The following is a 21455-nucleotide window of genomic DNA, read 5'->3' as shown; positions in this document are numbered from 1 at the left end:
GACAGCCAGGGTCACACTCCATTTAGTGGGACATGCGTTCTAACTCCCAAAGGGAGCACGTGGCACAGGGACCAGCCGGGGCCTTCGGCAAGCAGGCCACTCACCCACGTAGTTCTCAACGTCGCTGACATAGAAGGTGGGGGCTGGGACCGCCAGGCCCAACCCGTCTTTCTTGGGGACGAGGATGGGTTCAGCGAAGCCGTGCTCCTCCATGTAGCCCAGAGTGAGCTGGCTGCCTGGCACACGGACCACCACGTCTTCCGCGCTGTGGGAAAAGTGGGGGTCGGGGGTCATGCCGGCCAGCGCCCCCACCCCGCAGCTCCAGGACAGGCCTGGCTGTGGCCTCAGGGCCAGAAACACGAAGCCCCAGCTCCTGCCTCCCGCATGTTGGGAGGAGGCCTTGCCTGCAGCCCCACACCCAGGGCTCCCGGGGCAGCCACGGTGCTCAGACAGGGCCATCAAGGTCCAGGAGGCCCAGGATGGGGACATCCTGAAAACCAGAACTCCCGCCGTGGCAGAGAAAGGCAGAAGTGTGAGTGAGGTCTCTCCCTCTCCTCTCCTGGTCTACCTGCCCACCCTCTATTCCCCGCGACTCCTCCCTAGTGCTCGATGGCACACCCTGCATAAGGCTGTGGTCGGGCCTGAGGACACGGTAGATGGAGACAAACCCCTCTTCGGGGAGAGCCCACCCCCAAGACAAGCCAAGCACAGGACCTAGGGGCAGCTGTGTGCTGGGCACTGCACGGGGGACCAGGGACCTTCGGAACCCAGCTGGAACAGCACCAGTGGTGAACCTAGAGACCCTAGAGGGGCATGTGAGGCCGTAAACCCACAGCTGAGAGTAGACAGAGCTGGGGCGGGCTGGGGTGGGGGGATGGTGGCAGGAGTCCGGGTCAGAGTGGCCCATCCAGGCCTGGAGGGTCAGCAGAGAGCAGCACAGGCCCTGGGGTGGGCAGAATGTGGCCAGGGTGAGCAGGGATGAGGGGCCCAGTGACTGGGGGCCTGTCTGCCCTGATGAGGGCTTCTGCCTTATGCCAAGAACACCGGGGAGCCACGGCACAGCTTAAGCAGGGTGACCATAGTTGGCGGTCAGTCCAATAGTGGGAATTTGCAGGCGGCAGCCCAGAGCTGAGCTGACACAGTCTTGGGCTGAGGCAAGTGTCAGATTTGCCACAGAAGCGCCCATCAGACAGATGGGGCAGGAGCTCAGAGGACTAGAGTCTGGAGAGGGAGGCTGAAGCTGCTGTCCAAGGGGCAGTCTGGGAGGCTAGGGGAATGGATGTGAACTCTGAGGGCAGAGAGACAGCAGGGACCAAACTCTTAAGGGAGAGTAGTCAGCAGGAGAGGAGGCCGGGCAGATGGCGGTATCACAGCTCCAAGGAGGACGGGGCTTGAGAAGGGGCCCCAGGGCCATGTCCCACCAAGGGGCCAGTGAAGGTAAGGATTGAGGAGACCCCCAGGGTTGAAGCACATGGTGACAGGTCATTAGGCATGGACCAGGTGCGAGTGGCACATGAGAGAGGAGGAGGAGGCACACAGTGAGCAGCAGGGAGCAGCTCCGAGAGCACAAGAACAGGGCACAGTCAGCGCCAGGAGGCGCCCGACAAACCTGAATCCCCTTGTGTCACAAAACCCCACACACCAGGCAGACAGAATGGTCCTGTGGGGACTGGCTGCCATGGGAAACCACATGCTCTGAAGGCCCCACCCCACAGACGGAGGCGGACCACGGGCGCACCAGCAGACCCATCTACCAGCGCCGGTCGGTGCACTGAGGACAACGGACACCTGGGAAAGAGGGTTTCAGACAAACACACTGAACACATTCACAAGGTAATAGAGGGATGGGGCAGAGAGCAGGGAGGGAGGAGAAACAGAGCAGGCAGCATGGACAATGTGTGAGCAGAAATTCTAGACACAAAAAACATTTTCAAAAAATTTTAAAAATTCAACGATGCATTCAATGGTAGCTGCCTGGGGGGGAAAATGGTGAATTTGATGAAATATCTGAAAAATAAGATAGAGAATGGAATAGAAGAGCCATTAAAAAAGAAAACAGAACATTTTTTGGAACTGAGGTAAGATATAATTCTTCAAATTTAAAGAACTTACTGAGTCCTGAGTAGAATTAATAAAAACCAAATGCACATCTGGGAGCACTGTAGCATATCTGTGGTACATCAAGGACAAAGGGACAATCTTAATGTTTTCAGAGAAAAAAAAACATTATTTACCAAGGCAACCCAAACAAACAAAACACCAACCACTAGGCTGACAACAGACATCTCATGAGCAACAAGAGATGCCAAAAGACAATAGAATAATACCTTCAAAGATTGCAAGGAAAATAACTTTTACTCTTGAATTTTAGATCCAGTTTAGAAAAATCAGAATCATTTAAGAGTAAGGATGAAATGAAAACATTTTCAAAATGGAGACTATTTCTATAAGCCTTTACTGAACCACTAAAGGACAATAATTCAACAAGAGGGAAATCAAATCTAGAAGAAAGAAATGGGACTCAAGAAATAATGGAAAATTGTACCACGGATTTCTTCCAACCCCTACTGAAATACCCATAGACTTCTCTGCAGAAACTGACAAGCTGAACTTGGAATGCTGAATGGAAATGCAAGGCACCCAGATGACCAAAACAGTCTTTTAAAAGAAGAACAAAGTTGAGGACACTTACCAATTTCAAAATTCACTCCAAAGCTACAGTAATCAAGACTGTGTAGTGCTGGCATGAGAAGAGAGAAGAGACATACGGATCAGTGGAGCAGAATCAAGTGTCCAAAAATAAACCCAAACATCTATGGTCAACTGCTTTGTACCAGGAACGCCGAGACAACTCAATGGGGAAAAGTCATCTCAATAAACGGCACGTGGGAGAACTGAAGGTCCACATGCAAAAGAATGAAGTGCGATCCCTACCTCACATCATATACACAAATTAACTCAAAGTAAGTTGAAGACCTAAACACAAAAGCTAGAACCATAAAACGTAGAGAAGAAAACACAGGAATTAATCTTCATGACGCTGAATTTGGCAATGGTTTTTCAGAAGCCAAAACCATGAGCAACAACAAAACAAATAAATTAGACCCCATCAAAATTATAAACTTTTGTGCTTCAAAGGACACCATCAAGAAGATGGAAAGGTAGCCCACAGAATGGGAGAAAATATCCAATAAATGACAAGTATCCAGAACTATTACAACTCAACAAGAAAAAGACAACCAATTAAATTAGACAGGGTTAGAGTAACTCGGAGTTGACTTCTGGAATCTGCTAAGAGCTTGGACATGGTCACTCCTATCCTCACAACAAGAAAAAGGCTGAACAAACTGAAAATCAATGAATTTTCTTATATTCACAGAGAATTAGGGTTATAGGGCAAACAGCCACCCCCGAAATCTGCGGCGACAGGTAAATACAAAAAATCACAACCGAGATAACCTTACCTGAAGTAGAACCTGCTGGAGGCAGTTAGTGGGAGGAATACTTATATGGTAATTTTTTATAAAGTGCATGGGTTGAATGTGAACTAGATTTAGAGTTAAGAACTCAGGGGGCTCCATCTCAGAGGAGACCCACACTTTCATGGGCTTTACCTCAGGATGTTCTGGTGAGGATTTGCTCTTACTTCAGGAAGGGTTGGGGGTTAGTGACTATGTTTTTCCTCTAGAGCAAAAGTCTACCTTCCAGGAGAACTGACTTAACCAGGTCCTCATCTGATGAGGGGAAGGGCCAATGGCCTCCACCAGCCCCTACTAGCTTCAGGAAAGCAGAGAAATGTTTCCAAAGGTAACAGCCCAGAGCCTCAGGGCCCACTGAAGAACTGAGGTTTACTATTCAATTACAGAACATTCCCCTACCCAAACCTGGACTGCCATATGACAGCAGAACAGTTGAGCATAATTGAGAGACTAATTCCATTTAAGAAGGAGTTGCCAGGAAAGCCCAGAGAAAACAGGAGAGGAGGAAAAAACAAGGAAACTACAAGAAAGTGATCTGTCTGGCACCTACAGTTGCAGTGGACATAGCCCAATCCCTACTCAGGTCAACATGAAACCTCACTCTAGATGCATGAGCACCTCAGCTCGTTTGACTCAACACATCATGTCCAGCTTTCAACAAGAAAACCCACAAGGCATGCTGAAAGGCAAAAAACCCACAGCATGAAGAGACAAAGCAAGGCACCACCACCAGTCAGAACGGATACGATCAAAACGACAAGAAATAACAGGTGTTGGTGAGGATGTGGAGAAAGGGGAGTCCTCATGCACTGTCGGTGGGAATGCAAACTGGTGTAGCCACTGTGGGAGTCTGTAGGGAGGCTCCTTAAAAAATAAGAAATAGGGATACCACATGGTCCAGTAATCTCACTAATGGGTATTTACCAAAAGACAATGAAAACACTAATTCAAAAAGATGCACCCCCTAGGTTTATAACACCGCTATTTACAAGAGCCAAGAGATGGAGGCAGCCCAAGTGTCCACCCATTCACAAGTGGTCTATATACACACTGGAATATTACTCAGCCATAAAAAAGAATGAAATCTTGCCATTTGCAACGACACAGATGGAGCTAGAGAGCATTGTGCTAAGCAAAATAAGTCAGAGAAAGACAAATACTGTACAATTTCACTCATATGTAAAATTTTAAAAAGAAATGAACACAGGGAGGAAAAGGAAGTGAGACAAATCAAGAAACAGACTCTTCACTATAGAGAACACACTGACCGTCACGAGATGGAAGGTGGGTGGGGGGAATGGGGGAAATAGGGGATGGGGATCAAGAGTTCACATCTTGGGCGCCTGGGTGGCTCAGTGGGTTAAGCCTCTGCTTTCAGCTCAGGTCATGATCTCAGGGTCCTGGGATCGAACCCCGTGTTGGGCTCTCTGCTCAGTGGTGACCCTGCTTCCCCCTCTCTCTGCCTGCCTCTCTGTCTACTTGTGATCTCTCTGTCTGTCAAATGAATGAATAAAATCTTATAAAAAAAAAAAAAGAGTTCACGTCCTGATAAGCACCGAAGTGATGTATAGAACTGTTGAATCCCGGGGCGCCTGGAAAGCTTAGTCCATTAAGCACCAATTTTTGGTTTCAGCTCGGGTCATAATCTCAGGGTTCTGGGATTGAGCCCCACATGGGGCTCCTGGCTCAGTGGGGAGTCTGCTTCTCCCTCTCCCTCTGCCCCTCCCCACTGCTGTGCACACATGGGTGCTCTCTCTCAAATAAATTTTTTTAAAAAATAAAACTTCAAAAAATTATGATTAATATGTTAGAAGTGCTAGTGGAAAAAGTGGACAACATGCAGAGAATAGAAGGGCAATATCAGTAGAGAAGTGGACACTCTAAGAATTAAAAAAATGACAGAAATAAATTAAAAACTGTAACAGAAATGAAGAATGCCTTTGATAGGTTCATCAGTAGAGTAGACATGGCTAAGAAAAGAATCAATGAGCTAGAAGTTAAGTCAGTAAAATCTGCCCAACCTGCAATGCCAAGAGGAAAAGAATGAAAAAGGCAGGGAACAGAATATCCAAGATGTGGAGAACTTGCAGAAAGAGTGTATGATGGGAATCCCAGAAAGAAAAACAGAGAGAGGAGCAGAAGAAATGTCTGAAGTACTAATGGTTGAGAATTCTCTAAAAATAATGACATACGTTAAACCACAGATCCTGAAAACTCAGACAACACCAAGCAGGATAAGTACCCCAAACTATTCCTAGGCATGTCATAATCAAACTACAAAAAATGAGAGACAGGATCTTGAAAAAGGCCACATGAGAAAGATCTACTTCCACCATGACAGTGTGAAGAGCGCTGACCCACACTCCAACGAAACTGGTAAAAATTATTTGGAAAAACATTCAAGACCTCTGGAAATGATTCTAAGAGCAAACATCAAATGAAGAAACATTTAGTCAAGAAAATCTACGAAAGCTTGGTATGAAAGGCAAGAGCATGTAACCACTCCTCCCTTCACGTCCCTGGCTTGGCAAGGAAACTCCTCTCTGGGAAGACTGCAGCCAAGGACACATGAATGCTGGATGGGAGGGCACCCAGCTTCGAGGCAGAGGGCTTTCCTCCTGGTAGAACAGCATGGCAGTCTTTCTCATGCTGCCCTGGTTGTCTATTGCTGATTCCAAGTGTTGGGTGAGGACAGCCAAGACATGGGGGCTCCCTTCTTCCACCTGGCCCACAGGTACTGAGACTGTACCCTGAATGTGGCACCCTGAGACTACTGGGGCCCTGGTCCCCCTTGCCCAGCCTCTTCTATTCAACATCCCACTAGAAGTCCTAGCCAGAGCAATTAGGCAAGAAAAAAAAGTAACACAGATTGGAAGGGAAGAAAGCAATCATCTATTCGCAGATGACACGATCCTGTATATAGAAAGTTGTAAGGAACCTACTAAAAAGCTACTTGAAATAATAAACTAGCTCATCAAGGTTGCAGGATACAAGACCAATGTACAAAAATCAACTGTATTTCAGTACAGTAGCACTGACATAAAATTAAGAATACAGTTCCACTTAAAAGACATCAAGAAGAATAAGTTAGTTAGGAATAAATTTAACAAAAGAAGTATATAACTTCTGATGGAAATTTAAAATATCTCAATAAGTGGGAAAACGTCCATGTCCATTGGTCAGAAGACTGAGCATTTTTCAGATGGCAATACTCTGATTCTACTGCTTTACAGATTCACCATAATCCTTATCAGCGGACTTCTCTGTAGACTTGACAAGCTAAAACTAAAATCTGCATGGAACTGCAACAGACTCAGAGTGGCCAAAACGATCTTTAAAAAGAAGAAGTTGGAGGACTCAACACTTCTTCATTTCAAAACATACTGCAAAGCACAGTAATCCGGACAGTGTGAGACTGGCCTAAGGGTAAACAGAGATTAACGGAGCAGAACTGAGTGTCCAGAAATAAATGGATACACTTACAGCTAAGGGCCAAGACAATTTAATAGAAAAAGAACTGTCTTCTTATAAATGGTGCAGGGAAAAATGGAGAGCCACATGAAAAAAAAAAAAAAATTAGATCCTTACCACACACATGTGAAGAAATTAACTCAAAATGTATCAAAGACCAAATTGTAAGACCTAAAAACTATAAAACTCTTAGAAGAAAACACAGGGATAAACCTTCACGACCTTGGGTTTAGACCTGGCAAATGAGCCTCAGCTATGACAACAAAAGCACAAAAAACAAAATAAAAAAAATGGATAAACAGGACTCCATCAAAATGACACATGTCTGTGCTTCCAAGAACACAACTGAGAAAGTGAAAAGTCTACAAAACAGGGTAAAGTATTCAACAATCCTATCTGTTAAGAGACTTCTAAAATATGGAAAGAATTCTTATGACTCAATAATAAAAAGCACCAAAAAGTAAAAATAGGCAAAGGGTCTGAGCTGACATTTCTCCAAGGAAGACCTACGAATGACCCGTACGCACATGAGAAGATGCTCCAAGCCACTCATCATTAGGGAAACGTCCATCAGAGCGGAGTGAGCCAACACTTTACACCGCGAAGGACGGTTAGAATCAAAGCGCCAGCACCCCCTGCTGGTGGGATCGGAAAGCGGCGTAACCACTTTGGAAAACAGTCTGGCAGTTCATTCCTCAGACAATGGAATGCAGAGCTACTCCTAAAAACATGAAAACATATGTCCAACAAGATCTTGTCCAAGAATGTTTACAGTGGAAATATTCACAGTAGCCAAAAATCAGAAATAACCCAAATGTGTCTGCTGGTGAACAGATAAACAAAATGTGGTCCGGCCATACAACAGAATATTAAACAAAAGCTTCAGGCTGATGAAAACGGTCTACAATCAGCTGGCGGCGGCGCCCACATCTGTGAATACACTAAATACACTGAATGGGGGGGGGGGGCCACAGGGTATGGGAAAAGTGGGGGAAAAGAAAGAAGCCAGAGGAGGGAAGGCCCTTCTCCACACACAGTCACAAGTAAGAGTCACACTAGAACAGAAACTGCGTGTGCAAGAAGACAGGGAGTGAAATATTTGGACTGTTAGAAGGAAAAACCCCACCACGTAGAGTTCTGTGTCCAGTGAATTACTCTTCAAAAGTTGAGGGAAAAAAGACATTCTCAGACAAATAAAAAAGTCTTCCAGGTACGAGGGGCTGAGGGGACCCAGAGCTCTGACCCCGACCCTGCCCTCCACCCTCAGGGAGTGCCCTGAGACGGGGGCCTGGGCACAGCCTGCCAGGCCCAGGGGCACAGAGGAAAGCCCAGGCCCATGGGGGCTGGGAACTGCCATGTCCAGAGGGGGGTCTTAAGCAGGACCCCAGACCCCACTGCTTGACTGGACATAACCGGAGGACAGCAGCCTCTCCCTCAGGATGGCTCCGTGCAAAGGGCCACAGCAGGTGGGGGAGCCGGATGTGCCCAGAGGGAGAGGGTCCCCAGCACCTGTGTGTGGAGGTGCTGTGAAGGGAGAGGCCGGGCCCCAGAGCCAGGCCTGCCTAGGGTTTCGGGGGGCTACGCCAGTCCCCTGGAGGAAAGGCCATGCCCCTGATACCCAGAGAGTGGGGCCGCTGCCGCCCACCTGGGGAAGGTCCGACTCCGCAGCTCCTTGATGAAGAGTTGGCTGCCATTCTGCACGGGCTTCACATCGGGCGTCTGCCCTGGACCATGTTTGTGCCAGGCCCTCTTCTTCTTCACTGTGGGGAGACAGGGCAGCTCAGGGACCCAGCCAGGAGGGCAGCCGAGGAGCCATCAACACCCCAACACTCAAGGCTCCCTATAGGCAGAGCCCTCGTGGTCCCGCAGGGGTCTGGCCCACCCGCCTCCCTCACTGCCCGCCCCCAGCCCCATGATCTCTCCACTGACCCCGCCCTACACCTGCCAAGCCCCTGGGCTCAGTGACCACATCCAGAGCTAGGGCGGCCTGGGACCTTGCTGAGGGCGTGTCGCATCAGAGGCACCTACGGGGTAGTCCCACCAAGGTTGGCCTTTGGGACACCTCCCCTCTGACCTCGGATATCACAAACCCTGCCACCTCCCTGCTGGGACCTCTGCTGTCCCAATAGCCTGCAGCTGGGGCAGAGGCACAGAGAGGCACAGGGAGCTCCCACCCTCACCCCCGAGCTGTGCGCACCTCACCCTCCCTGGTGTGTCCACCCATGCGTACCACCGCCCTGCCTGCTCCCTCCGACTTCCATTCCACACGTGCTCCCAGGACACTGGGCACCCCACATTGGACTCTCTAGAGACAAGTGTGTACACATGCCCCTATGTGACATGTTTGCAGACACAAGCACAGGTGCATGTGCACACACACACTCGCACTCACCCCACGGGACTGCAAGCCCAGGAGGGGAGGGAATTGATTTTCTTGTGGCCCTCATCCCCCGTTCAGGGCAGCCACTGGTGATGGGGAGTGAGGACATCACTGGCGCACACACCTGTCCCTGGAGGCTCCGGGACAGGGTCTGGAACAGCCTGGGTCAGACTGGCTGTGAGGGATTGCCGCTCGGCCCTCCGGATGCCCTTCCTTCACAGACAAGGACGGGGAGGGGCTCCCACCGTTCCCCATCTCCCATCCAGTCACAGACCCCTGAGACTGTCTCCAACAACGACGCAACATCTCTGTCATGCTTCGTTTGCCATGGCCAGGGTCTGAGCGGGCATTACTGACCCTGCTAAGAGAGGCTTCCGAGCTGGGGCTTCTGGTGGCATCGGGCACACATGGGAGCGCAGAAGGGCCTGGGCACCTGCCCAAATCTTTCCTGCCCCACCATCTTGTCACTGTGTGACCTTGCGCAAGTCACTGGGCATCTCTGTGCTGTATCTTCAACAGAGAGGAGCTAGTCCCAGCCTCCCGGACTCCTCATGAGCCACAGGAGGCAAACGACATGCGGCACCCCACCTGCCCGGTAGCTCTTGGGGGGCACACTGTGCAAGCACGGACCCTCCTCTTGGCAAGGCTGCTTGGGCTGCAGGCCCTTGTTCACAGGGCTCAGTCCTGCTCCAGACCCCCAGGCTCCCCTAGCTGCACCCACTGCACCTGGCACGGCCCGGCACCAGTGGGCACAGGGCGGAGGGAGGGATGTTTGTGAATGGTGGGTGCCCACTGAGCAGCCCAGCTCTACACAGGGGTCGCCAAAGCTGTAGGTGGCCTGGGAGTCGTCCCTGCTCCCCAAAGAGCTCAGCAGGCTCAGACAAGGGTGGGGGCGGCACGACCCTGATGACGACCCAGGTCACCCTGACTCTGAAACCAGTCTCCATGTCCTCAGCCTTCTCCTAGGTCTGCAGCTGCCTCAGGACACGAGCCCGACCCCACAGGCAAGGGGCTCTGGAGTCCACATGGAGCTCCCCGCTGCACGGCCACGGGAGCGTCGTGGGCCTCAGCAATCGGCGGCCCACGCCTGGTGGGGCCTCCCTACTTGCCCCCCGGGGAGGCGAGCCAGACTCTTGGGGAGCCCTCTTACCAGGGGTCCAGCGTATCCAGGGCCTTGAGAAAGAGGAGGGGGAAGCCAGGCCGCATGCCGGCAGCCATGAGCAACGCCGCATAGAGGGGAGACCAGGGGAGAGACAGGCATCCCCATGCAGTCTGAGGGGGGCAGCAGAGGTCCTCACGTGGGCCCCCCAAGGTCCTCCAACACTGGCCCCGGCATCACCCCTCACTGCACTTCCCGAGGTCTCCACGCGGAAGGCATGCAGAGCCCCAAGGATGCAGATGCCTGGCAGGAGGGCCCTGGCCAAGGAGGCCATGTGGGGAAACTGAGTCCTGGAGGGCGGCTGGGGGGGTGGGGATGCAGGCGTAAAGGGCAGCGGGGGAAAGCAGCAGCACCCCCACATACCCGCCGGGAACTGGGCCTGAGAAGCAGGTGCTGCCTGCGGCTGGCGGCCGTCCTGGGCCCTCACTTGGGACGGGGCACCGCGAGCACCTCGAGGACGCGACAGCTAACGCACGGGGCGACACAGATCCGTAAGGGAGGCCGGCCAAGCGTCCTGGGGCTCCCCGTGCAGCCCTGGCTGGTGTGCTCCTTCCCTCCCCAGGGCCCAGAACATGCTGAGCCCCGAGGCCAAATGTCCTCCTGCCTGTGCGTCCCCTGAGGAGGCAGCCTAGAGACCTCAGCCCAGCAGGAGGACGGGGCTTGGGGGTGACAGATACCCCCCCCCCCGTTGCAGCTGCCCTCGGGGCATCACAGCTACAAGGGCCTCGGGGAGGAGGGATGTGGCCAGTCGGGAAGTGGCCTCTGAAGCAGGCCTGCCGGGGTCAGAACTGCTCTTGGGGCCGTGCTGCCTGAGCCTTCCCATCGGTGGGGACTCCTTGCCGAGTTCCCTGGGGACCCCCAAGCCCCAACTCTGCGCAAACTGTGAACCTGTGGGCCCCTGTCCTCATCTCAATGTGTCCACCACAGACCCACGTGGGGCCCCGAGCAGCCCATGGGCTTAGGGGTCCCCTGGGGACATGACACCATGATAGTCCTCACCGTGGAACGTCTGACTGCAAAGAACCACCAAACGAACCAGTGTGTCACCGTGACACAGACCCACTCCAAGGCAGAGTGACACACAATTGTGGGCGTGCATCCTGGCAGGAAATGCCAGCTCCCAAGCCTCTGACCCCAATGGCCATGCAGCCCCCAGTAACGGCAGGGAGCCCCTGATCCACAGGATTTATGAAGCATGTGTGCACAGCCACACACACGTACACATACAAGCATCAACCTGTGCAAATGTGACACTCACACACACGTGTCCATGCTTGAGCACGCGCATGTGTCTACACACATGTCCACACTTGCACACACGCACCTGTCCATACACACTCACGCACATGTGCCAACGCTTGTGCACACACACCTGTCTACACACACGTGTGCACGCACTCCTGTCTATACACGCAAATGCACACATGAACATCTGTGCACACACACATACACAAACACATCCAGCCAGGGAGGGGCTGCCGGCCCCCACCAGGCTGCAGTCCCCACATGTCCTGGGAGTGGCTGGCCATAAGTACCAGGAAGGGTCGCCTGTACTTGGCTTTGAGCAGCAGTACAGGGCAGCAGGGACCCCCAGCACAAGGGCGGAGGTCTCGGTCAGCAGACTAAGTTGGGGAACAGTGGACAAGCTCACGGTCAGGGAAAGGTGCTTCCAGGACATGCAGAGATGTTGGAGAAGTCACAGGGTGTGTGACCACCAGCTCCCACCACAGCACTCCCCTGCAGCCCTACCTGAGCCCCAGAGCACAGTCCTGTCCTCCGTCAGGACACTCAGGGCTGTTGTGGGGACAGGCCGGGTCTCCTGGCTCCAGCCCCAGTCTGTCCTTGGCCCTGCCCTAGGGCCACACGGTGGGACGCCAGCCCCACCTGCTCAACCCCGCCTGCCCTGAGCTTTCCCGTGGCTCAGAAGGGGTTACGACAGCGGCTGGGCAGGGACCAGAGTGGTTTCTGGGTAATCGCAGCAGACCCGCCCTGAGCACAAGCACTGCCGGCCCCTGTGGGTATGAGGGAAGGTAGGAGCCCACAAAGCTTCCTGCTGGTCTCGGGAATTTGGTGATGCTTTACCGCGTGCTGATGCCATGCCGCAGTCTGGAGGATGAGAGCCAAACCAGGGCGGCCGCTGGATCATCTAGTGATGACGGCACACAGGCCAGACACACAGACAGCTCGGCGAGAAGGAGTGGTGACAGCCCACTGGCCTCACGCAGCTTCCCGGGTGGTGGGATCACAGCCAGCCTCAGTCCACCGACCAGGGGTGCAGGCACCCTCCCTCAACCCCCACTGGACCTACAGGACTCGCCCCACAGGAGCTGTGGGGGTCCAGCCTCTGCCCTGTGAATAGACAGCAGGAGGGAGGCTCCCCTTGAAAGAGGGTGACAGGACTTCTGGTGGCCTGGGGCCAGCTGTGGTCCCCTTCAACCCCCCTACACAAACACTCTGGGGTCAGCATCCAGACTGCACCTTTTATGAGCACCCAGGCCCCCCAACCCAGGTCAGAAATCAGAGGCCACATTAACACCCCCATGCCCTCTGTCTTGCCCCCAAGCCAGGACCCGCCAAGGTAACTGCAGACCAGGGCATACCCCCTGCGTGGGCTCAGCCTTGGAACTCGCCTCCTGGAAGGGATATGAGCCCCCAGTGGAGCCACACTGGAAAAGCCTGTTCCCAAGGAGCCCCCTCAGGGTGCACCGCACCCCCAAGGGACCAGCAGGCAGTTTGAGGTGGGGACTCTCCCTGCAGGTGGTACCAAGGAAGGGACAGCAGATCCCCAACATGGAGTGGGCAGCAGGCAGTGGGCAGGGTCGGACAGCCATAGCACGGTGTTCCCATCTTGGATGGGTCTGGCCCCTGCAGGTGCTGGGATGTGAGGCCCCTGCCCAGGCCTGTGGAAGTCAGTGGGGTCTCTGCACAGGCCAAGTGGCCTTAGCCACAGCCCTGGACAGGAGCCCCACAGGAGGGGCTGCAGGGATGAATCCACAGGGACAGTGGGCAAGGTCAGGAGCAGTTCCCAGGCACCAGGGTGCAAGTGCCCACGCCCTCCCCCAGCCAGCCAGGCCAGGACCTGTACTTACAGGTAGACTTCCCGTGGGTTTTCTCGCAGTTCGGGCAGTGGTATATGTCGATGTCTGGGGCCTCCTCCTCTTCCACTCCCACACAGCTGAAATGGAGGAAGCACAGATGTAGCCGGCGGTCAGCAACTACTCGGGGCCTTCCCCTGCGGAACGCAGACAGCTGCTGTCCACCTCACAGGAGGGGGCACTACGCGTGCAGGGGGAGCAGAACCTGAGCCAGGACAGCAGCCCACAGGGACAGGAGGGGGCATGAGGAGGAGGAGGGAGGGAGAGGCAAGGAAGGCCTTGCTGTTCATGACCAGGCTACGCGGAGGCCGGGCCATCCAGCAGGACCACCTGCACGACAGCCACTACTCTCCTGTCACCACAGAGTCGGGGAGGGCAAGGGGTCTCAGAGAGGGGCTGCCCCCACCACGTCACCTGGGGAGGCTTAAAGCTAAGGGTCAGGGCTCTCCTGACCCCTTGAGGGACCGCTGGACCAGGGGGCGGGACCACGGTACCAGGACAACCGGATGTCAAAAGAATGAAGTTGAATCCCTACCTCACACCATATAAAAAGACTAACTAAAAACGGATTAACCACTGAAATATAAGGCCTAATGCTATAAGACACTAAGAAGAGGACACAGGAGTACATCTTCATGACCCTGGACTTGGCCATGGATTCCCAGATAGGGCACCGAAAACACAAGCAACAAAAGAAAAATTAACCTGTGTATCAGGGAAATGTAAAAAGTTTGTGCGGTAAATGACACTAGGAAGAAACTGAAAAGACAACACGGAGAATGGGAGAGCATCTGCGAATCACCTTTCGATGAAGGCCTAGCGCCCAATGCGCATACGGACGGGCGGCGGAGACACACACCACAGCATCTAAACGGGCAAAGGACTCAAACAGATTCTTCTCCCAGGATGACGCACAACAGCCAAGAGGCCCTCGACAGAGGCTCTACATGCTTAGCCGTGTGGATTCTCTGGAACGCACAACCGAACCAACAAGACACCACCCCAGGACGGCTACAGGTTTTACAAGAAAAAACACCAGAGACTTGCAAGTGCTGGCCGGGAGGTGGGAAACGAGAGCTCTCTTCCGTCGCCGCTGAGTGTAAAAGTGACGGTTTCTCTGGGAATAGTCTGACGGCTCCCCAGAAAGGTAAGCAGAGACTTACCCTGTGACCCGGCCATCCCACTCCCAGGCACGTGCCCCGGAGAAGGCAGAGCAGGGCCGCAGGCAAACCCCGCACACCAGTGTTCACGGCAACATCACCACGACGACCAAGAGACAGAAACCGGCCAGCGCGCACCGGCTGACAGACAGCCAAGCCACCTGTCCACGCCACGGAGCGGCCCCAGCCTGAAAGGGGGGCGGCGCGGACGCCTGCTACAGCACGACGGCCCCCGGCCACCCAAGGCCACATATGCAGGGCTGCATTTACGCAGAACGCACACCCAGAGGACCCGCCGCAGGAGCCAGGGGCTGGTGGGGAATGGGCAGTGACTGCGGAGGGAGCCTGGCATCTCCTTTCGGACGCAGGTGGAGGCCATGCTTGCACAACTGTGTGAAGGTACTAACTGCCAAGCAAGGCTCACTTTAAGATGGTTAGTTTTATGTTATGTGAATTTTACCCCACTCGAAAGACAAGGAATGTGCCCCGTGACAGGCGCCCCCGGCCCACTGCCACTGAGCCCATCCTCACTAAGGCTGGCCGAGCGCCTGTTCTGCCTGCGGCAGCAGCACAGACCCTACGTGGACCTTCCTGCAACAGGCCTGCAGTAACGGGAGGGTCACCGCTCGCCTACCATGGAGGGCAGATGTGTGTCTGGACCCCAGGCGTCTCCTCCCTGTGTTCCCTCGTCCCCTGGCCAGGGTCAGCCACACTGCTCCGGGCCCCTCGATGGAACACCGTCTGCCACGGCTGCCACATGCCACGGTCCCAGGAGCAGCGCTGGAGCCCACAAAGCCTCCGGCACACGCCTTTGGAAACATGAAGTTCACTCTTCATCTCGGAACGAGCCCCGGACCGAAGTGCGGGCCGCCCGAAGAGGCAGGTGTGAGACACAAAGCCACCAGAAGCAGATGCGAGGGTCTAGGGTCCACAGGTCTGCTCTCGCCATGCAAAGGGACTTTCTGAACAAGCAAAGGACATCAGAGAGAACCCTGGTGGACAGAAACAGGGCTCCCTCCGACAGCATGTACGGGAGCGTCCACCTCCTGCAGGAACCGGGCATGAAGGGCATCTCCCCCGCAGAAGAACAGGGGAGAGCCCGAAGGGGTTAGGGGGTTAGGGCCTATGGAGAAAGTGCCAGAAAGGGGAGCTAGAATCACATTACTGCATCGGTCTCTCGGCAAAGTCACCGAACCAGGCACGCTGAGCTCTTAACGCGGCAGGTGGGAGGCACAGCGGGGACAGCAAACACCGGAGTACCCCAGTCTGTCTCCAGAGCACCCCTGCTCCATGAGAGCCCCTCCTCCTCAAACCCCCGCCCTCAGCTCCTCCCCACCCACAAGGAGGAGCAGCCACTCACCCAGCACCTTCCCCCTGGGCTGGTGCACCCACCTGACTCCTCCCCTCCCTCCCTCCCAGCCCCCTACACCCCTGCCTGCCACAGAAAGGGCCCTGCACCCGGGTGCTCTGCACCCTGGGCCCTGCGCCAGCTGGCCTCGGTGTGCCCAGCCATCAGAGAGCACACCGGCGAAGCCCCCATCGCCACACCCACCCGGAGCCGCGCACTCTGGGTGAGAGGCAGAGCCCTGCGGGCCTTCAGGACCCACTGGGACTAGTAATTGGACCCGGAATCCACACCCCGTGTCCACACTTTGTGTTCACACTCCAGACCCACACTTTTCGTCTACACCCCAGTTCCACATCCTGTATCCACACCCCACATCTGCCCTGTGTCCACACCCCACATCCGCACATATTCCTGCCTGGCCCAGCCACAGGGATCCCAGGGACACACAAGGAGCCAACGCAGCACACAGGAGGTCTGAGGTCCGACTGTGAACTCAGCCCCACAGACAGGGGCCCCTTCAACAGGTTGGGGGCAGGTGTGCGGCGGCGCACAGAGGGAACGGCGGCTAAGTCCTAGGCCGGGTGAAGAGAGGAAAATCAGCGTGCCTGAACCACCCCCACCCAAACAGCCCTGCTTGTCCCACATGCACGACAGGTGGGAAAGCTGAGGCCCAGGGTGCAGGCCAACACCCCTCCCCAGCTCTGGGTGCCCCTTCGGTATGCCAGCCTGGGGCATGCAGGTCTCACCAGAGACCCGTTTTGTGCAGGGAGGCCTCTCTAAAACGGACAGAGAGCGGTGGGATATGGGTCCCTCGTTCTACCCAGGGCACCTCAGGGCCACCCCTCACCCAGGAGGGCCACCCACGGCCTGATGCCACCCGCTCCCCCACGACCGGCGTGTGTCACCATGGGCCCCGAATGCCTGGGCTGCCACCCTGACAAGGGCGACTGGAGGTATGGAAACTAAGGTCCCAGGAGCAGCCCCCGGCTGCGCGATGTGCGAGGACAGACCTCCTGACTCCCCGTGTCCCGGGGCCCAAGGACCCCGCGGTTTGGTTTGACCTTCTGGGCAGAGGGCCCTCAGCCACAGCAGCCCCTCTACCCACATGGGGGAAGGCCTTTTACTGAAACCACTCCCAATTTATGTTTCTATCCCCAAGTTAAGGCTTTCCCAGTGCCTCCTGAGAAATTACTTGGGAAATCACCCAAAAGACTATAAGAACAATAGTCACAGGAAAGTCAGAAACATTCCCCCTGCCTTAAAGCCAGGAGCAAAGTGCCTGCGTCTGGAGGAACCCTGGGCGTGCCTGTCCCCCACCCCCACCCCCCGAGGCCCCAACTGTTCCACCAGTCACGGAGCACCGCAGACAAAGCAAGCCCATCGTTCTCACAAACAGACTGGCAGGTGATCAGAGAGAACCCTAAAGGCGCCCAGCCTGAGGATGACATGCGCCCTCCACAGAGCCCTGCCTAGGGCCACCACCCCAAGCACCAGTCTTGCCGATTTGGGGGTCACCTCCCTATGGAGACAACGACTGGGTCAGGACAAGAGCTGGGCCCCCAAGCATGTCCCCAGACAGAGGGACAGACATGGGGCTCATCTGCTCAAGTCTCAGCAGGACACTGAGGCCTCGCCCTTCCTCTACCGTGGGTGTGTGGGTGTGTGGGTGTGCGGGCCAGGAGGGCCCAGAGGAACACCCGCTGGGCCTTCTCCATCACAGGCAGGCGTGGGGAGCAGGCCCCAGAGCCGCCCCACACTCCAGGCCCAAGCAGGGGTTCAGAGCACCGGCTGAGGTCCAGGGACAGAGCCAGGACAAAGGGCGCTGACAGGCTAAGAGCCAGGCCCGACCTCCCCTCCCTACAGCCTGTCCTGTCCCTGAATCACCACATGTGCAGAAGGCCGTCACCACAGAGATGGAGACCAGGAGATGGGCCAGCCAGAGACTGGGACCCCAAGGGCTGGGAACCAAGTGCGTGGAGCTGTGGTGCATTGGGAGCAGGGAGGGAGAGGGAGAGACAGAGGGGAAGGGGAGGGGAGGGAAGCGAGGAGGAGGAGAACGAAGTCCCTGCAGACACGGACCCCGGAGTGCGCACACAGTAGAGATCAAGGTGGGCACTAGGCCTCCCAGCAGACAACCCACAACAAACCTGCGCTGTGTACCGCGCATGGGCCTGTGTGCACATGTGTGCACACGTACGTGTGCATGCCTGTGTGCGTGAGCATGCATGTGTGCCACACGTGCGTGCATGAGTGTGTGTGTGCATGTGTGCGTGTGCTCCTGTCTGAGCTCCTTCGACCGCTGGCTTGGAAGGTGAGACCTGTGGGGAGAGGTCATGTTTTCAGGAGCACGTGGCCACTGGGGCTGGGGGCTGGGCTGGTCTGAGCCCGCAGTGACCTGGCATCCAGCACTGAGCCAACCCCACAAACATTACAGCTGATGTAAGTGCCATGAGCCAAGCAGAAAGACAGCAGGTGGAGTGGAGACGGACAAAAAACCACAGAAACGGGCCAAGCAGGAAGGACCTGAAGGGGTAGGGGTAGGGGTGGGGGAACCACAGCACTAGCGACCTGAAGGGGGTACTGTAGCACGAGGGACTGGGGGGGGGGCGGGAACCGTAGCAGAGGGACCAACAAGGGAGACGGCTGACACTCACAGAGGCAGCACGCGCGCGAGTCACAGGGGCCACCACAGCGTATCTGGCAGGGGAGGCCCGGGCTCCAGGCCCCTTGGGCAGAAGCCACATCCACCCTTGGAGCTGCAAGGCCCCTGGCAACAAGGCCTGGGGGCCCATGGAGGAAGCGGCTCCTCCAAGGTCATCCCGTGGGAATCCCTGCTCTGCCCCCCAGCCAGGCAGGGCTTTCCAGAACCCCAGGGGCAGGACCCTGTCCTCAGAGCTCCCAGGGCCCAGGACACTGGACACCCGCCCGGCCTGGACACCCCACACCTCACTGTTCGCATTGGGAAGTATGTCCTGAATCCCCAATTAAATGGCAGCACGGCTTTTCCTTTTATTATTGTCAAGAGCATTGATTTAACATAAACTACAACTTCTAAAACCCTGTTCTGAAATTTACTTATGTTTGAAGTTCTAGGAGGAACCTCAGAAAAAAATAAAAAAGGAAGTGACCCCTTGCAGAGGGGAGGGACGGGCACCGCCTGCCCTCCGAGGTCCCAGGAGTTCAGTGGCGACAGCCGGTCTGTCACAGCAGCAGGACCTGTCGACCGCCACCTCTGGACTGCTCCACAAATGCCTCGAGCTGTTCTCGGGGCAGGAGTCCCACACCTGTTGCACACCTACTGTAAGGCAAAGTGTAGGAGTGTTCACAAGCTTGATGTGCACAGGGAGCTGTCCCTGATGACTTGAGAGAGCAAAACTCAGGAGAAGCGACCCCTCCCACCAGGAGGTTGGACACCCGGGCCCTGTCTCTCTCCCACAGCTGAACGTCCTGCTGCCATGAACCCCGGGTGGTACGCGTGTTCGAGTCTTGACGCTAAGGCCCCCACACACGAGCCACACCCCGGGCAGCGCCCCACGTGAGTTTCCTCTCTCCTCTCCTCCGTGCCTTACTAAGCCACCAGAAACCAGCGAGTCTTCCCTTCGTATAAGGCCCAAAGTCCTGCTTTCTTCGGAAGGTCAAGGTGGCTTCCAAGTGCCCCTCCTTAGCTCCCCTCCTCCCACCTTTCCCAGGTCCTGGTGCCCCACGGAGAAGGCGGCCTGAGCCGTCCACCCTGCGGGGAGCCTGCTGCAGGGGGAGGCCGGGCTGGCAACAGGGGCGGCAGGGGCAGGCAGATGCTAGTCCGAGTGGCCAGGGAGCACAGAAGGAATAGTGGGGGTGCCCTCCTCACCGATCACTGGCCATGGTGATTCCCTCCCTCTTTCTGCCCTCTCCCTCGCCAACCTCACCCCTGCCTTCGGGCTGCCCCACTCCCCCCATCCCTGCCCTGCTGGTCTCTGGAGGACGCCCAGACACCCGTGGTTGACACGCTTCACATGGAGCAGCCATGGGGACACATGGGGACAGCATGGTCATCACTCAGCTCCAATGCAGTCACTGGCCACGTGTCAGACTCAAGAAAGTCCCTGAGACCCTAACTGTGCCAACAACAGCTAAATCCCGGAGTACCAGCCGGTGGCCCAGGCACCACATGAGCTTCTCCAGGCAACGGGAAAAGCCACAGTATTGGAAGTAAAATGCCCCAGGTCACACACAGGGAGCAGCCCTTCCCGAACACGGGCACTGGTGACTCATGTGGGCCCACTCAGGACTCTGCTGGTGAGCCACCGTCCGTCCAGTTTGCTGACTCCACCCTGAGGCCTCAGGCCCCAAGTGCGAGGGAGACGGAGGCCAGGAGAGGACCCAAGAGCTTGCCAGGACCCACGGGAAGTGGGTGGGGATGGGCACACCAGGCCCCAGAGCCTCTGCAGCTGCCACCCACCGTGCAGGGGGCCAAGAGGAGGCACAATGACGGGGTAGGGGACAGAGAGGACAAGACCCCCGATGCACCTGCGCTCCCAGAGAACGAGTCACAAAGAGGACTGGAAAGAAAACAGGGGGAACGGCGGGCCTGACCCAGCCCGGAGAGCCTGTCCCCTGCACGTGTGCACAGGGTGATGGGACGCTGGCCACGGCCCGGGCCTCACTCCCTCCTAGAGGGTTGCCAGTCTGGGGACCCGGTGCCCTGGGACCTCCAGGGGTCACACAGACTGTGTAGCTCCCACCTGGCTCTTGTGAGGATCTGGCCAGAGAGCAATGATGGGCCTCTGGGGACCCAGGTAAAGTCTGTCTGCTGAGTCCAACGTACAGATTCATAGGAAAAAATGTGATTATTGTCAGAAGCCACTAGGCTTTGGGGTGACTGTTACACACCCACAGATAACCAGGATTCCAAGGAGGAACTGCATGCTCAGAAGAGATGAAAACAGGCTCTGAAACAAGAGCAACTGTTCTCCAAGCCCTTCTGGCGGGGCAGGTGAGTTCCAGAGGGGCTGCGAGCATGACCACAGCACCGTCTTGGGCACACAGGATGGTCTTATGAGGACAGCTTCCTGCCTGTCATAGCCACTATCCTCATCACCATCATTGTCATCATCACCGCTCAACCTCAACACCACCACTGTAATCATCACCACCATCCTCGTCACCATCATCATCATCACCATCATCGTCACCACCACTGCCATCACACATCATTGTCACCATCACTGCCATCACCACCATGCTTGTCACCTCATCACCATCATTGTCACCACCACCAACACCATCCTCATCACTATCACCACCATCATCACCATCACTGTCACCATCTCTGCCATCACCACCACGCTTGTCACCTCATCACTATCATCATCACTGTCACCATC

At 55.7% G+C, this 21455-nt stretch overlaps 1 protein-coding gene across 4 annotated transcripts in view; it reads right to left on the bottom strand.

Moving 5' to 3' along the window:
* The window catches only part of PHF2 (PHD finger protein 2), a 67928-nt gene that overhangs the window by 22650 nt on the left and 23823 nt on the right, over nt 1-21455 (bottom strand). For 2 of the 4 annotated variants that reach the window (XM_032306426.1, XM_032306424.1), the window contains exons 2-4: nt 13579-13664; nt 8596-8710; nt 105-265 (exon numbers count right to left, since the gene is read on the bottom strand). In XM_032306426.1, coding sequence (XP_032162317.1) covers nt 105-265; nt 8596-8710; nt 13579-13664 — 362 coding nt within the window. Of the gene's footprint in view, nt 1-104; nt 266-2112; nt 2171-2692; nt 2741-8595; nt 8711-13578; nt 13665-21455 lie in introns of those variants that run through there. The other 2 variants (XM_032306425.1, XM_032306427.1) reach the window with 2 other exon arrangements.

This window comes from Mustela erminea, chromosome 12 (assembly GCF_009829155.1).
Source record: "Mustela erminea isolate mMusErm1 chromosome 12, mMusErm1.Pri, whole genome shotgun sequence".
In the NCBI taxonomy this organism is placed as follows: domain Eukaryota; kingdom Metazoa; phylum Chordata; class Mammalia; order Carnivora; family Mustelidae; genus Mustela; species Mustela erminea.
Note: the sequence above shows the minus strand (reverse complement) of the source record. Positions and strands in the feature narration are given on the sequence as shown.